At 35.4% G+C, this 17,562-nt stretch overlaps 1 protein-coding gene across 1 annotated transcript in view; it reads right to left on the reverse strand.

Moving 5' to 3' along the window:
* The window catches only part of LOC121426209 (corticotropin-releasing factor receptor 2-like), a 33,792-nt gene that overhangs the window by 6,833 nt on the left and 9,397 nt on the right, over nucleotides 1-17,562 (reverse strand). Inside the window, exons 2-9 of the mRNA XM_041622425.1 lie at nucleotides 7,622-7,735; nucleotides 5,860-5,957; nucleotides 5,415-5,497; nucleotides 4,039-4,159; nucleotides 3,362-3,521; nucleotides 2,243-2,297; nucleotides 1,337-1,418; nucleotides 743-828 (exon numbers count right to left, since the gene is read on the reverse strand). Coding sequence (XP_041478359.1) covers nucleotides 743-828; nucleotides 1,337-1,418; nucleotides 2,243-2,297; nucleotides 3,362-3,521; nucleotides 4,039-4,159; nucleotides 5,415-5,497; nucleotides 5,860-5,957; nucleotides 7,622-7,735 — 799 coding nt within the window. The remainder of the gene's footprint in view (nucleotides 1-742; nucleotides 829-1,336; nucleotides 1,419-2,242; nucleotides 2,298-3,361; nucleotides 3,522-4,038; nucleotides 4,160-5,414; nucleotides 5,498-5,859; nucleotides 5,958-7,621; nucleotides 7,736-17,562) is intronic.

The raw sequence follows: 17,562 nt of genomic DNA on the forward strand, positions 1-17,562 counted from the left end.
TAGAAGAACGACAATGATATAGGCAATTCGTCAAAAGTCTGCCGCGTCTTTAACAGGAATCTAGCGATCGGGATCCGCTGCGTCTTTTAATTGCTGCTTTCCCGCAGTCCCATTGTATTGTGTATGATGAAATGTGAGAATTGGTAGATGAAAAGCTGCATAGAGGATTCCATCAGGAAAGATGTGGCTCTGACTTTTAACAAGGTGCCTGATAAATCATATAATCTCACAATAAAACACTGTTTGATATTTAAAACGACGCTGTATGGACTTTAAACCTCGTTCCTACAGTCATGACAGTCATGTGATCCATCACTAAAACCACGATTGGCCTTTGTAACTGATCGCGATTTTTTTAACCATTCAAAATTTTCTACGATCAATACGATTGCCACGACTCATCTGATACGATCTTATAAGATCACTACGATTATTCCACGATTAAGTAGGACGTTTGGATCGTGGCGCAAATCATGAAAGTGGGAACTAGATATTACCAAAAGATGTTAAACGGTTAAACAAAAAATCTTAAACAAAAGAAGTTGATTTTTATTATCTAATGCTTCATTAAATAAAGAATGACTGTTTAAAATAATGTTATTGTTCCTCCATAATTATCCTCGACAAGATAATAACTCGAGTTCGAGATATAAAGAAAAATAATGAGAACTTTACAATACGCAGAAGAGAAGAAGGTAAGCGATTGAAGTCACTTGAAACTCAAATCAAAACCAATACTTACCACGATTGTTGTTCCTCGTTTCTCATTTGTTCTCGAAGTTTTTTACACAAGCAGCGCATGATGTTAAACAGGAAAATACAATTAATCTGTAGGGAAAAATGAAGAAACGTAATAATCCAGGAATGATAGCTTCTCAGAAAATACTCCCCTATTCTCATGCACTCTCTCTTTTTTTTTTAATCGAATCGAGTCGAAAGAGAAAGAGGACTGGTGATTTTAAAAGCCCTACATTATCTACTATACTATTATCTACTATTCCAATTACACGTAGCTCTAAAACGAAAAAAGAAGAAAGACATTATTAGTATATACTTTAGACGTTGCTGCATAGTTCTCGAAAGATTTAAGATTTTATAAGTTAAAAACGGCTTATGGCAACGCTCATTTAAACAAATCGAGAATTAATGTAAAAGATACCAAAAAAATCATGATTCTATTGTGATTACTGACGTTTTAGCGTTAGTGTAAATGTCAGATATATGTATATTTCAGCGCTTCAAAACGAACAATTTTGTCAATAATTAATTTAACTGATGGGGAGATTACTCGAATTTAAGCACAATGGGTATGCCTTATCTTGAGTGATATACTTACAAATAAAGCCACTCCAATGGGTCCTATAAAGCAGATATAATCTTGAACACTACCATTTTCTGATAACGGATTGGCGAATCCTCTGCAAAAAAAAATTGAGGAGGTAATTCCAGGAAATTCTCGTAATAAAAAAATAAAGTGAGACGTAAGTCAGCTTGAGTCTGTAACTAACAGAAGCTTCATTGCTACACCCCTTACATCCTTTGTATTATGATGTCCATTATATGTTGGGTGCTTTGGGAGAGGGAGGCTGTTTATTGAATAAAACTTGATTTTTTTTTGTCCGGAAAAAATCTGCTTCATCGTAAGTTTCGAGCAGTTTGTAGGCAATAGATTGGGATTTGGATATGTTTCAATTGTTTTCTAGCTTCTCCTCGCAAACAACATTCACACGTTTTTTTTTATCTTGGACTTTTCATTCGGTGACAGGAACTGGCGTCGTGATTGACATCGACGCACCACACAATGCTTCGGCTAGATAACATCGGGGGAGCAGTTCATGAAGCGAATAGTCAAAGATTTCCACCGACTAACTATACGCTCAGCCAATCAGATGCAAGAATTTCGGTAGCTTTTAATAACAGTCAGTTAATATCGATAAAATATTTTATTCATGAAATACTCCCAAGAAGTGTATTTACTTCAATGTCGATTGGCAACCGTAAACCCCGCCACTATCTCAGCCGAATTTAAACCTGTAAGATTAAATATTTTTTTAATGAAACATATCATGATAGTCTTATCAAAATGCCTACATTTGTTTTTCATAGTCTATTTGATTGTTTTTCCTGGATGAATCGGAATTTGCGTCAATTTTCATGACCTAGCTGTTTACCATAAGCACTTCAAATTAAAATGCCCTTTCTTTCATTTTTTATGGACAAATGTAATGCTTATCAGTCTCACCCTCTTGTTAAAGACGACACAATAGCCCACAGCGTCACAAAAACTGCCGGTAATACTGTAGAAGAAAATAAACAAAAAAATGTTGATATTGAGCTGAAATAAAATTACTTGGGTAAATCAATTGTTATTGAAAAGAAAACAATGAACATCAATATATTTACAAATTATCATTATCAATTATTATTATTATTGTTGTTATTATTATCATTAATTGTAGTAGTTGTAGTAGTAGTAGTAGTAGTAGTAGTAGTAGTAGTAGTATAGTAGTAGTAGTAGTAGTAGTAGTAGTAGTAGTAGTAGTAGTAGTAGTAGTAGTAAAAGTAGCCCAGCTAGTCGATCGCACAATCTTTTTTTGAATGGCAAGACGCATAAAAAGTAAAGTAATAAAAAAGATAGAAGCAAAGCGACTGAGCTGGGGGGGGGTACTTTTGCATATTCAAGACTGAATTGAAGAATTCAGTGCAAACTACGGTATCGTAAAATTAAAAACAAAAACATCAGTATAAAAATGTAAATATTCAAAATTTCGGGGGGGGGGGGGGGGTTGGCAACTGTCCCCGCCCCCTTTTAAGGCCACGAGTAGTATAGTTGTTGGAGTAGTAATAGTAGTAGTTGTAGTAGTAGTAGTAGTAATAGTAGTAGTAGTAGTAATAGTAGTAGGCCTAGTAGTAGTAGTAGTAATAGTAGTAGTATTAGTAGTAATAGTAGTAGTAGTAGTAGTAGTAGTAGTAGTAGTAGTAAAAGTAGCCCAGTCAATCGCATAATCTTTTTTCGAGGGACAGGACGCATAAAAAAATAAACAAAAAAAATATAGAAGCTAAGCGACTGCATATTCTAGAATGAAACTGACGGATTCAGTGCACACTTCGGTGAAATTCAAAACAGAAAAAATGTAAATCTCCAAAATTTCGGCGGGAGGAGGGGGGGGGGGGCAAATTACTGTCCTCGCTCACTTGGCAGTAGTAGTAATGGGAGGAGGAGAAGTAATTATGGTAATGTATTAATGGGATGTTGTAATGATTATGGGAGTGGGTCTTACTCTATATAAAAAACATGATAGCAGTCGTGGTTTTTAACAGTAACACCATACCAAAAGGGAAGATCGACCTCGATACTTACTCCATCCGATAAAGACATAAATGAGAAAACTGATCCTGTTAGCGTCCACTCTGAGCGCAAAGACCACCAAGGTATGTAGATAAAGGCCCTCTACGAGCATCCAGAAATAGTTGGTCATCAAGGCGTAGAAATAGAGTGTATCAAGAAGGTTTTCTAACCACTATATGGAGTGATAGAAACAGAAAAAAAAATAAGTGGCGAACCTGGAAAAGCTTAGCAGGAGGGGCTTAAAGAAAATAAAATAATCCGTAAGATCTATTTCCAGAAATTTTTTCCCTTCAAAAATATTATGACCACTTAAAGAAAATGTCTTCTTGTTTTGGATTGTCAAAAAGCACGATCCTGTGAGAAAAAAAATGGTATTAATGGGTGAAGGTGAAACCTCCGTCTTTGAGAGAATGAATTTCCCGTCCGAAATCTGAAAACTTGAAACAAAGATGCACTAGTCTTTTTAAAATATGGTATGATATCACCAACAGATACAATACACCTCAACAGTTACCACCGTGACGAATCCTCTATCCAATAGGTGTACTGTGAATCATGATTTTGCATATCAATTATTGAATATGCTTAAAAGTGTGATGAAACACCCCCACGTCAAATCATGGTGTTTCAATCCATCCACCGCCCTAATGCCTTTAAAAAAGTTTTGTTTATATCAATTTCAGTCTCACCCTAATATTTGTAGCATTGCTAGACTGTCGGATTCCAAGAGCGATGAAATAGACGAAATAATTGAGGATGAATGAGCTGATGAGATGCCAATGTATGTGATTCCGCCTACACCAGAGTCGCCTGAAAATGAAATATGAAAAAGGGACAGTTTATAAAACTGTTCACATCATAGCGCATAAATTCAAGACTGGACCTCGTTTCATAAGACGTGTTATAATAGAAAAAATGCAATAACAGTTGTAAGCTACTGATATCCGTCAATCTGATTGGCTGAGAGCCAATTTGTTATAGAATTTGTGCATTTGTTATTGAAGAAGTGTTTATGGAACGGGTCTCGGATCGCATGCCACTTCGGCACAGATTTGAGTACTGTATCGTCTGACTTTGCGCGTCGAAAGTCATGTGTTCATGTTGTAACTTACATGCTTGTCGGCGTGGCTTATTATGCGTTCATGAAAAAAAAAAATGTCTCACGAATCAATTTACCCTCCAAATCAAATGAAATACTGAACTGGGTCAGAGGTATGGGGACCTCCATTAAAAAATTAGCATCATCAGAAACAACCAACAGACACCGCAGTGAAAACTGTTCCCTCGTAAAAGGAAAAGATAAAAGAAACTGCATTATGTATTCTTATGAAATTGCAGATGATGAATTTGAAAGGTCAGGACGCGTTGTGTATTTTAGGCGTAATGTCGGATTTATTTGGAAGAACAATATAGGTATTTATCGGCTTCAAGGTCTTTTTCGCAGAAAAAGTGTTCTGACATTAAACACATCATGAGTCAAGAGTACATTTTTCAGGATTATACTCGAATGATTTCATACATCCAGGTCCCTGTGCATTTTCGTAGAAGGCATCGAGTATCGTATTCTTTTTGCACTGTATACTGCTCAGTTAACCGTGGTACCTGATTTGGTGTTTTGATAGAATAAACTAAAGTTAACCATTTTTTATCAAAACAAAATATCAAAAGAAGTTATGACAAAAAATGGTATGAAAATGAACCCAACATCACCTTTACGGCTCTGATACTCTTTACCGCATGAATTTAACGTCAATCCAGATCAACTGCATCAAGGGGCCAATTCAATTCTGGATTTTATATATATTAAATTGCTATTATGATCGATACAAAGTTTTGAGGGATTTAAATTAAATTCTTTATGCTGTCGATCTGGATTTATTTTAAATTTCAATGGATTTATATTCAAATCTAAGTACAGTTGAACTGAATTACTTTAAGATCTCAAAGAATTTAAATTCATATCCTTTTACATTCGTTCTGGATTAATTTAAACTTTCAAAAGATCGTAATTCAATCCTTGTACTGTCGATCTAGAGTAAATTTTGAAATTGAAGGATAAACTCACCTGCTGAATAAAAATATAAGAAAGGCTACAATACAGGCTAAAGCTGAAAGGCCACACCCAAAAGAGTTGATGGTGAAGATAACCTGTTACAAAAGGAAATCAAAACTGGTTATTTATTTCAAATTTGAAGTGGATAATGTAGATCGGGTTGCCTATTCTGGCACCAATTATGGGAGTATATCAATTTGGTCTAGTAGCTGATGGTTTAATATCAATTTCGTGTATAAACTAGCAGTCAGTCCAAGTGGATGCTATTTTATAAACTGTTCGGGGTTGCTGCTATATGGTCGGTGTAAAATGGTTTCAACACTGATCATTGTACACAACACCATGTAACGTCAAGCTTCATCTTGTGCGTTAACACCACTAAGATAAATTAGTTTCGCCTTAGATTAATCATCGATATTACGTCGACATATAGAGGAAAATGACTGTTCACACTTACACTACAGTGAAGACATCTGCATATTTTCCCGCTCAAATACATTTCTTGCGGTGAGATAGATGTATCCCAAGTTCCGTTCGGCGTACAGTAACGGTAGGCTGAGGAGAGATGGAGAGAGATAAATACTTGTAACATTAAGCAAAGGAAAAATGAATGAGATATATGGCGTCGAGGGGTTGGGGCGTGAAAAGGGTGGATTGAGGAAAATCGGCAAGAGAGCGCCGTGACAGAGAAAGATAGGAAAATGGAGGGGGGGGGGGGGGGTGTTCCAGCTTGAGCATAAATATGCTAAAGTAGGTTTAGAAAGGGACATACATTTTTTCTCATTCCCTGCAAAATATGTAACAGGGCAACAGTCAAATGTCATAGCATAAATAAAGATAACTTCCCCACATAACTTAATTGGATTAGAGGCGCAAGCCACAACGCCCAGTTCGTGTGATGTCACAAGTATTTATATATTTTCCAATTAATGAAGAAGAAAAAATCTGGTGACAAACGGTGATGACGAAAATAAAGATGTCACAATGATGTACCTCTTCTCCAACCGATGGACAAGGCATCTGCGATAACAGTTGTTGTAGAGTTTGATATTAGCGCCCCCATGCACCGGGGAATGACAGGACACTTAAGATTGTGGTTTCATTAAAGAGGAAACTTGGGATTACAAATTCTTGGAAGAAAAAGAATATTGAATATTGTTTTACAGTGGCACCATTATGAACACGGTGAGAAGTAAACGGGAACAACTGACAACCGAAAAAACGTAGAAGATACTAAACAATAAAGTGGAAAAATAGATTATTCATACAAATAAACAAAAAGCGTGGATAATCAAAAAATATGTATTGCTTATGTATACTGCTTACAAGGGGTATATAATTTTGAGAATTATTCTTATTTCTGCAATCGTGATTATGACGTACTAAGATGGCACCGAGTCGAATCCTGTGTACTTTTAGTGTTTTTTTTTTCGTTAATGCTTTCTCTAGTCTTCTTCCATTTACATAATATTTTAGTTTTAACATAACATCATGTATATGCATAATTTTGAGTTGGTTCTATAATAAAAACAATACAATTATTTTATGGCTGAAACACTGATATATTTCGAAATCATATGAAAGAAATGAGAAATAAATTCAACAAAACTTCTTCATGGATAACTGAATGGATAGATTGCTAGACAAATACATAATTATAAAATTTTAGATTTTGAGATTTATTTCATTTCTTTTCTTTCCATTTTTCACATACAAGTCAAAAATACAGAAATACAAATACATAAATACAATTACAAAAATGAACAGAGGTGGATACATTTGCAAAAATTGGGTAATGTAAATTATACGAACAAAATACGATACTTATATCATCATTTTATAAAACTAAACATTCTTAAAAGTACGAGTATTCGTGTGTATGTTAAGAAAAGAAAGGGGTGAAATAAAAAAGAGAGACCAGCTGAGCTTGACTTGTTAGACGCTGATCTCTCGAATACGTAAAATGTGAACTTGGTAAATGATCATTCGAATCAAAGGAACGTAAATGATAAGAAAATCGCTGAAAGTGTGGAAGATAAATGCATGGTCATGGATGATAAAAAAAACCAGAACAACGGACGGAGGACAAGGAGAAAGAATAACGATAAGGAAAAGACAAATAAGGAAAAGGGAGTGGGGGGAGGGGTCGGTGGGAGTTGGGAACTGTATGAATGGCAATGAAGCAGAGGAAATTATAAATCACATGAATATAACCTCACCCATAGTTGTTTGATACTGGTCAGCTTCTGCAGGACATTGGAGGTATGTTGTATCCCCTGCCTTGGTTGGAGGCCAGCAAAGTATTAAATCGTGTTCGACTGGACAATACAGACCTAAACGAGGGTAAAACATTGTTTGTTGTTGGTTATTGTAGTAATTAACATTATTTTGTTTAGCGCAGCTTTTACATGGATTTTATCGCCGCTGTTTAGAGCTCTTTTTACATATTTCTACACAGCAAATTCTCTAAAATAAAGAGGTATGTTTTTAATTTTGATTTGAAGAGAGTCAAGGAAGGAGAGCTTCTTATATCAATTAACAGGCTATTCCATAGTTTGGGAGCAGCAAGTGCAAATGTACGATCACCAAGTGTGACTTTTGTTTCGTTTTATTCCAAATCGGATTAAGCAAATATCACTGGTGGTGACGCAATAAATAACAATAATTATACTAAAATTATTTTGTAATGCACCGATATCCATCTCAGGAAGTAAAGAAAAGGGATGAAATCAGGCCAGGAGAAAACTTCAAAGAGGGGTGTTTTATTTCATGAAAAGCTCGTCTTAATAATAAACTCTTTTTTAAAGAAAAAAGGGAATGGAAATACACATTATGATAAAATTGATAAAACAGGCAAATGGGTAGCACAACCTCATAATGATATTTTTTAAAAGGACTGAAGACTACGTAAATATAAAAATATTTTGAAAACAATTTTAGAACGGATCAAGTTCATTTTCAGCCTATTATAAAATTCATCTATATCCTTAAGTGGCATTGCAATGTTAAACAGAACGTTTTAAGACTTTCTTAATACCATTTTACAGACCACTTTCGGAGAGCTTTAAGGGCTATATAGTAAGCTCACTGACGTCTGAATATTATATTTATTTACATGATGAAATTCTAAAAACAACTCAAACATGCCAAATGAATTATAACACGCAGGCAGTGACGTTGATAAGTTGTTGTTGGAATATAGGTGGGGTGACAAGTAGGTCGCAGCTAATAAGCAGTTATAAAAGAATATTTAACACAATTATGAATATTATGTTCGTTAATATAAAAAAACTAGATTGCATCTAATAAGCAATTATAAAATAGATATGAATATTCTGTTTGTGAATATTAAAGATTATCGTCAAGATTGTGGTATTGTGGTTCAAGTCATTGAACTGACTCTTCAAGAAAAATCCCCCTTGATATAAATATATTATATGAACAAGTGAGCTTGACATTTATGGAAAAGCACGAGTTCGCGTCAAGGCTTTATTTAGATTGATCAGAGTTCACCGGAATTACGTTTTAATTGCTACTCATCTTTCAAATACTGAAAAAAAGTGGTGTGACGAATTAAAAGATACATGTATCGGTGAATTGCCAATTCGTCCATTGTCAACTCATCCACTCACCACATGATCTACCTTCATTTAGTCTAATGCCATTCCGCCCATCATTATTTCGTCTAACAACCATTTAGTCAAATTATCACCTCGTCTAATCACCATTTCGTCTATTAGCATTTCGTCTAAAAAGCCAGTTGGTCTAATACTCATTTTATTTTCATTCATTTTGCACAATTAACACTTTAGTTTAATTATACGAAATGGTATATGGACTAAATGGCTATTGGACCAACTGGTTATTAGACGGAACGGCATAAGACTTAATGAAAGTAGACCATGCTGTGAGTAGATGAACTGATGATAGACCAAATGGTAGTAGACGAGTTGGTAACTGGACGAATTGGCATTAGACGAATTGGAAATAAACCCATGTATCATGGGTTTATTCTGTTAAGATCGGGTTATTATTAACTTCCCCGAGCGAGCGAGGTAAGCTAGTCGAAATGTCGACATTTTATCAATATTCTGTCATGATATCCTGTAAATAAATCATCACATTACCAAATATGAAATCAAAGAAACAGAAACATCACCAGCTAAAATCAAAATTAACTTTAGTTATAATGATCCTATATTCACAACCAGTACGCGACATCTATTTCTGTTGAAAATCGGGACTTCAGTTTATATTTCGCATTTTGAAAATGTAAGGCGAGGTGGTTCAACTAATCCATTAGGAAACGAATCAATCTTATTGCAATTTGTATCTGTATATTTTTAGTTATCTCTTAGTCAATCACCATTTTTTAGACATAAATGCAGCTATGATTGAAAACTTGATCTAAAGAATTAAGGGCCGGATTTTTACTCACATGGTGACGCAGATTTAATGGAAAACATTGTCAAAATAGATAAAATGAATTATGCATGATTTAAACCGTGTTTGTAGGATTTAAAGAGTATTAATGGTTCGGAAATGAAAGAATAATCGCTCAATCAAAATAGATAAATAAACGAATCATTTTTTAACCCTCCTACGTGTTTTTCTCTTTGAAAATTGAACAGGTTTGAAAAAAATAATCATCGGATAGAGAGACATATTAAACCGAATCTTGAAATGCCTTGTCTTTATTAAGTTAAACCAACGTCAGGTTTAAAAATATGGCAGAAATAGACGGTGATGTAATGTCCCCATTAGCAAGTAAGGATGCGGTAAGCAACATTCGATTGCAAAATGCTATTTGGAGACCAGTTTTATTCATGTCATACTTTATTTTGTAAGAAACATACCAGCGATAAATTTAAAATTACATTCGCATATTTAATTTCTAAGAGAATATAATGATGCAGTATCATTAAACATGTATATAGTTAACTAGAACAAATGAATAAACGTACAAACATTAGGAATTCTTTTTATAATAGGCATCAAATACAATTTCATGATAGATAACATATTTGTCAGTTTGCAATCATAGTTCAAGAATTAAAATTGACCTGGGGGTCTAAGGTTAAATTGCAATCAATCACCTCTTGTACTTTATTTCATCATCTCTTTGTTCGACCTTAAACGAAAAAAAATGTTGAAACAGCCTAGGAGAAATTCGTCCCTAGCTAAAGGGCATATTTATTGTAAAGATTTGCAGTGTGAAACAAAGATAAGAATAACAATTACGCAAGCAATCATGTAGTATACTGAAAGTCAATGACAAAATTCGTTACCAAAATTACAATCAGCTATAATCTCTCTGTAACACAGTGATGACTGATCATAACTACGTCCTTTAGTAATCTAGAGAGAGTAATTAGTGTATGTTTATGTAAAGTAGTAGGGTTGTCCTTGCGTAGCGGGTTTTACGGTGCGACTGGAATAGACCAATTAATTTTGAAGGTCTTCGTCACACCTCTCTCGCCGCCTCAAGTCGCCTCAATATATCCGTTCTGGGGCCCGTTGTAGAAAGAGTTGGTTTCAACGCAAGCCAAAAAAAATCAATCGCAAGTCCCAAATGCGCGCTGTTGATTGGTTGAAAATCAAGTTGCGCATGAGTTTTAGAGTTGCGATTGATTGCAACTCTTTCTGCAACAGGCCCCATGACTGGTATTTGACGTAGTACCTACTACCAGGGGCGACACTAACGAGAAAGGGTCATCAGGCGAAATAAAAATTATGCTAACTTACGAATAGCTCTATAGGGAAGTTTGTGACTGCTATCTTCATAAGATGTGAATCTACTGATACGATGCCAAGTTTCGTTCCTTGAAACTTTACCTATAAAACTACTAGATGTAAATCAATTAGGGAAGATTGCAATGGCATTCTTTCTTGATTTCAAAGATTTTCTTTCAAAATAAGTTTGCTACCAGGATTGCAGATTTGTTTCAAACATGGAGTGGTTCGTGATAGCAATCTTAGTTAGATGTGGACCTACAATATCACAATTTTTTAGTTATATGACATGGCCAGTTATTCAAAAAGGAAAAGAAAGAACGCTAGGGTAGGGGTCGTTTACTCTAAAAATTAGAATGTTAAATCAACATTTGAAAGGTTGGATGACATGGAGGAGTGACAACCTTTTCCAAATGTTACATCCAACCTTGTATAAAGCTGAATCCAACATTTTAAGTGTTGGGCAGAACCATTTAAAGTGGTAAATGCAACATTTAGAAAATGGTGTCACTCCTCTAACCTTTCAAATGTTAAGTTGTACTCGGATGATATGGGTGTGCGGGTGTGGGTGGGTGTGTGTTGGCGCCTATGTGTAGGTGCCCATTGCAGTGGTTGTATAATGGGTAGATGGAGAGAGAGGGAGAATGGGATGGTGGGGGCTGAGGGGTCACTCTCAAAAAGGTGCATTTGAGAGAGGCCTGCATGGGAGGCAATTTGGGGAGTGTGTGAAAGGGAGAAAGATGGGTCTTATGAAGAGACAGATATAGATAGATAGATATAGATAGGTAGATAGATCGATTAATAGATAGATAGAAAGAAAGATAGATATATAAATGAATATACAAGTAGAGAAAGAGAGAGAAAGATCAAAATAAAGAGAGGGAGAGGAAGAAAGGGACTGGGGTGGAGTCCTTAGAATTAAACATCATCCCTACTCTTCGTCTCGCAGCTGAGTAAATCGGAATTCCTCTCGACCGACAGTTTATGTTTTGATTTTGAAGTTCAAGGCGACGTGTTGATTGATTGCAGCGTGGCAATTATTTTGTGAAACTGCATTACGACTGATGTATTCCTCTCCTATTGGGATGTATCAATCCTGGCCCGAAGGCTAAACAATGAGATTCCTCTACAACCGATGCACGGTTGTATAGGAATAGCCGTTGACTCTACAAGCATAAATCATTTTTCATCTTGGGGTGAGAAACTGAATAACCGGAGTGAATAAGGGGTGTAATAACCAATTAAAAGGGGTGGGGATAAATAAAGAGAGTCAGGGGAAGCAAGGAGCAGAGCGAGAGGGGGAGGGGAAAGGGGGAGGTGGAGATTGTTGGATAGTACACAGCAAAAACTGTGGTGTTAGCTGGTGTACATAGAGGACCACACCAGTTATTTTACACCGGTGTCAAATTGGCGGTGTTAGTTTTACACCTATAGGTGTTATTACAACACCTTTGGTCGTTACATTTACACTCTTCGGTGTTATGTTCAATCTCTAGAGTGTAATTTTAACACCTCAGGGTGTTGTCCTTTATTAACACCAATTGGTGTCAGTATTAACACCAGTTCTTACAGTGTAGAAAAATAGCGGACAGACATGACAAAGAGTAAGAGTGTGTGCATGAGAGAGAGAAAGAGAGGGAGAGAGAGAGATGGAGGGAGGGAGGGAGGGAGAGGGAGAGGGAGAGAGGGAGAGGGGGCAGAGAGAGTGGGCAAAAGCGTAGTTTTTGGACTGATCTGAGCTATAAAAAAAATCTTAAGGAACAGTAAAGATGAAAATTCATAATTACGCGAAGACGTATTTTTTTAAGTGTAATAAGGAAATGCAAGCCAAATTAGAGATGTGATGTGTTAATGGTCATCATTTCATATTCTGATCTTGCTTATCTTATGCACTTTTGAAGTTGATTATTATAATTAGAAGCCATTACTCAAGCACAAATAATTTTCTGTAAAAGTTAATAATCCTGTTCAAGGTTGTAAACTGCGCACGAGCAGAAAAAAAGTCATTTGAGATAAAATATGAAAGCGGCTTTCAAATTCACTGACATAAGCATTTGTGATTTGATGATTATTGGGTTAATAATTAAATGTGCCAAAGGCAGACAATAAAACAAATTTTCCAAACATTATCCCTGATGTACTATTCTAGTCACATGCTCTATACAATGCCTGTTGTTCTTAAAATTTGAATGCTCTACTGGTAAAGCTTACGCAACATCTACATTTGAAAATGATAGTGCTTATCCTAATGAAAAATCACAAAGGTCATTTGAAAAAAGTTGATAATGAGCTAACAGTGAACTGGCTTATTATATACGCTAGCAAGGATGAAGATATAATGCACGAACCATGAATCTCAAAGTTGTGAAGGATCACATTAATTCCATGACAACTATTGAGATGAATGCTACCTATTACATATTTCATGAATGAAGCGAGTTTTGATCGCTTTGAATATAGATTGGCAATCTGGGCCCTGTCTTACAAAGAGTTACGATTGATCCAATCAATCTTAACTCTATGGAAATCCATCAGTGGCATATACAGAAAAAAAAATTGTATAATGCCCTTTGTAAACAAAGGGGAACACACCAAATTGTCAAGAAATCCATGAATTCATGGATATACTTTCATATCTACAAAATAACAAACATGCATGTTATATGTTGACTTTGCACTGGCTTTCCCTGGTTACGATTGATCGGAACAATCGTAACTCTTTGTCAGATGGCCCCTGTAATGTCATGCTCGTTATTGCGAATCATAATATTCATTATACTATCACGTGGCAATCTACCGATTAAATTTTGGTCAAAATAAACAAGTAGATAAATACTCGTGTGTGTGTATTTGAGTTTTGTCAGACGTGTATCAATCAGGTATGATTATTTACGTCTGGGACCGACCTTTAACGTCACCATCCGAAAGACGTGATCAGGGCTCGAACCTCTGCATCAATTTGTAACTTCCCCACAGCTTGGATTACAGGCGCACGCCACAAGGCCCAGGGTTATGCCGTTGCTTTATAGAGTCCAGTGATACAATAATATTACCAGGTAGTGCGTCTTGCCAAACGCTGGCATTAATGTGAAGAAGGTTTAATTTATCCAGTATCGGTTGGAAAGGAAAACGTTAGCATGTGTTGTATAAAACGTTAATACGTCCAAAGAAAAGGTTATATTTCAAAACAACAGGACGTGTTCTATACTTGTTAATGATGGGAAATGCCTTACCCATTAGCCGTCCAGTTTTTCAAAATACACGTAGATTTGATATTGTACACCCTTTTTATATTAAAAAAATATTGGGATCACCATCCTTTCAAGTACATTTGTATTGCTATTTGTATCCCTTTTTTGCAACGGATACAAATATTTATGTTTATACAGTGCGTATCAAAAAAAACGGGACAGTTTTGAAAACTCTATAAAAAAATTGTTTGAAATCATTATGTCTATATTTTTATGTTAATAGATGATCTAAGATCTTATCTTTGAAATGCCATTCAAAAAAAATAAATTTTGTTCATGCTTGAGCAAACACGGGACATTTTTGTTCAAAAAGAGGCTTGCGCCAAAATGGCAGAAATGGGAAATTTGTTGAGTAGAGTTTGGCTACTCAGCAGACTTCCTCTTAATCTTTTCATTATTTTTGCCATAGTTTTCGAATTATGCTGTCAAATTTCATGTACAAATTTATTTTCCTGAATTATATGGTTTTTCATTTAAACTTCTTTTACCTTTGAATTTTTCTTCATAAGTAAGAAAAGAAGAGACTTTTTGTCAAACCAAGTAAGAAGATTTGCATTATTAATTTGGAGAATTTGTAATTATTCAAATCCTTTTATTATGTGAAAAAATATGTTATTTTACCTGTAATAATTATTATGTGAAACAAATTATGTTATGGTACGTATAGAAGGCAGGAATCCTACTTTCAAGGGGTTATTGATTCCTTGACCAAGTTTAATCATGTGTTTGACAGGACACACAGGGAAAGATTCATGTCAATGGCAATGGTGTATTGAGTCAATTTTGAAGAAGCAAGATATGGCAGATCGGATAAAATGTATTAAAAAGTTGTGAAGCGAGGAAGAAAAATTTCCACTTTTTTATTAAAATATCGAATTTGGTGATTTTGACATAATATTTAGAAAATGATATCATATTTCACTTTCGACGTTTTCTATTATTTTTCTTTCCACTTTTTTGTTTGGTCATGATTTTTTTTATGGGGGGGCACCCCAAGCCCCCACCCCTCAGTATGCCTCTGTTCAAAGGCACCATAACCTTTGTAGCATACAATGAAAGGATTTAGAAAAAAAAACGCTCGATCTCCCATACTTTGGTGTAAAAAAAGTTCTTGCCTAAAGAAGAAATATTCAAAGCTAAAAGAGAACATATCAAAAAGGAACAACAACAGAAATATTCAAGCAAATAAGTGGATTTTGAAATAAAATTTGACCGCATAATTCGAAAATTATGGCAAAGATAATGAAAAGGTTAAGAGGAAGTCTGCTGATTAGCAAGAAGTCCGACAATCATATTGATCATTTTATGCCATTTTGGCGCAAGCCTCCTTTTTTACCCCAGACAAAAACATTCCGTGTTCGCTCAAGCATGAACAAAACTAAATTATTTTAATGGCATTTGAAGGATAAGACTTCAGAGCACGTATTGACACCAAAATATAGAGATCATAATTTGAAACAAAAATTTTATAGACTTTTCAAATCTGTCCCGTTGTTTTTTATACGCACTGTATAGTAAATGGTTTTTGCAACTGGTACAAATATTTGTTTTTGTTTGATGGACGTGAAATAAATAAATTTGAATTTGAAAAAAATATATATTCTAATGAATGGCAATAAAATTGTAATAGTCGATAACTCATCAGCTTAGGCTTCAAATCTCAACCACCAAGTAAAAGATAGTAAGATTTCAATATCTAATCAGCATTTGGCTTTTATTTCATTTTACAGGGGCCGCGGAAAGGGTTTCAAAGTGCGGGAGGGGGGGGGGGGCTGATCATGCAAATAATCATAACCATGTTAATTTTTACCCATCTTCCGCGACCCCTGTCTTATCATACATGGATGTTAATCCAATAATAATTAGTATTAACTTGTTTATTTCAACATGTAAGACTCGTCAATGTTCGATTCACCGGAATAAATTAGATATTAATAATTTTATCAATATTGTACTTATTATAATTATGAGACATAGAAGTAATGAAATTTACGAATAGAAACACTCCAATTACAAGAGAGAATGGGGATAGATTAAGACTTATGGCGCCAACCTGACCAAAGGGACCTTACCACCTTTTCAATAAGCAACATAGAATTTAATTTACGAGTCATCTTTACAATCGCAAATCAATAGACACAATGCAAACAATTCAATCCTCCCCTCGATTTACTTCTCGTTCAGGGAGGAGGATAGGAGTGGATAGGACCTAAACGTTTAATCGAAACTTCTTTGAGACACTTGAGGAATGTTTCATCGCGCGGGAGCGGTGATGGATATGCAGACACGTGAACAAACAAATGGGACTACATGAGGGCCATTTATCAGAATAGTATGGTTGCTATTTGACAGCCTTGGGGAACTAATTGCATTCCGTTGCTGCAGCAAGAGGGAAAAGCCCCCTGACAAGGGTATGGTATTAATTATCCCCCGTAAAATCCCCGGACTACCAAACTTCCCAAATCGACTGGAACATATATATACATCATGTACTGGCCGTACTTGTAGACATTTGCACAGAAGAGGAATTCAAGTCCAAACATTGAAATGGCTGAAAGGGGATACAGAGGCGCGACTAAATATTTACAAACACGGAGAAAGATTAGACGATGTTAGTTAAATCTATATGTTTAAAGCTGCTTAGTCTTTACTTCCTTATGTACATGACGAAGATCTCAGTTGCAACTCCTTCTTGACAAGGGACTGCCAGGACTTAAATGATGCTTATTTCAACCCCGCCCAAATTTGACAACATAGGCAACTAAAACGAAAAAAGGAGAAATATCCTTCTCTCTGACAAGATAAATGTAATTGGATGCTTGAATCTAGGTATCTGATCTTCATCTTCTTAAATATTACACTTTCATAAGGAAAACCTTGCGCATTTAGCATTGCTTTATGATTGTATCAATATCGTCGGGTGCGATGGCCCAGCATCGTGAGGCCATGCTTGGGTTCGATCCAAGGTATGACATGAACGAGAGATTAAGAAGAGATGTCAAATAACCAAGACAGTACATTATTTGCATTTATAAAATGATTGGTTGGTTGTTATACGTAGGTATACCCATATAAGATAAACTGCTCTTGATATAAATCATTTATCTTTCTTTTTTTAATCAACGGTTTAATCCAACTAAGTTGGAGGCAGGATCGTATTAAATGATTTGATTACC

This window comes from Lytechinus variegatus, chromosome 13 (genome assembly GCF_018143015.1).
Source record: "Lytechinus variegatus isolate NC3 chromosome 13, Lvar_3.0, whole genome shotgun sequence".
In the NCBI taxonomy this organism is placed as follows: domain Eukaryota; kingdom Metazoa; phylum Echinodermata; class Echinoidea; order Temnopleuroida; family Toxopneustidae; genus Lytechinus; species Lytechinus variegatus.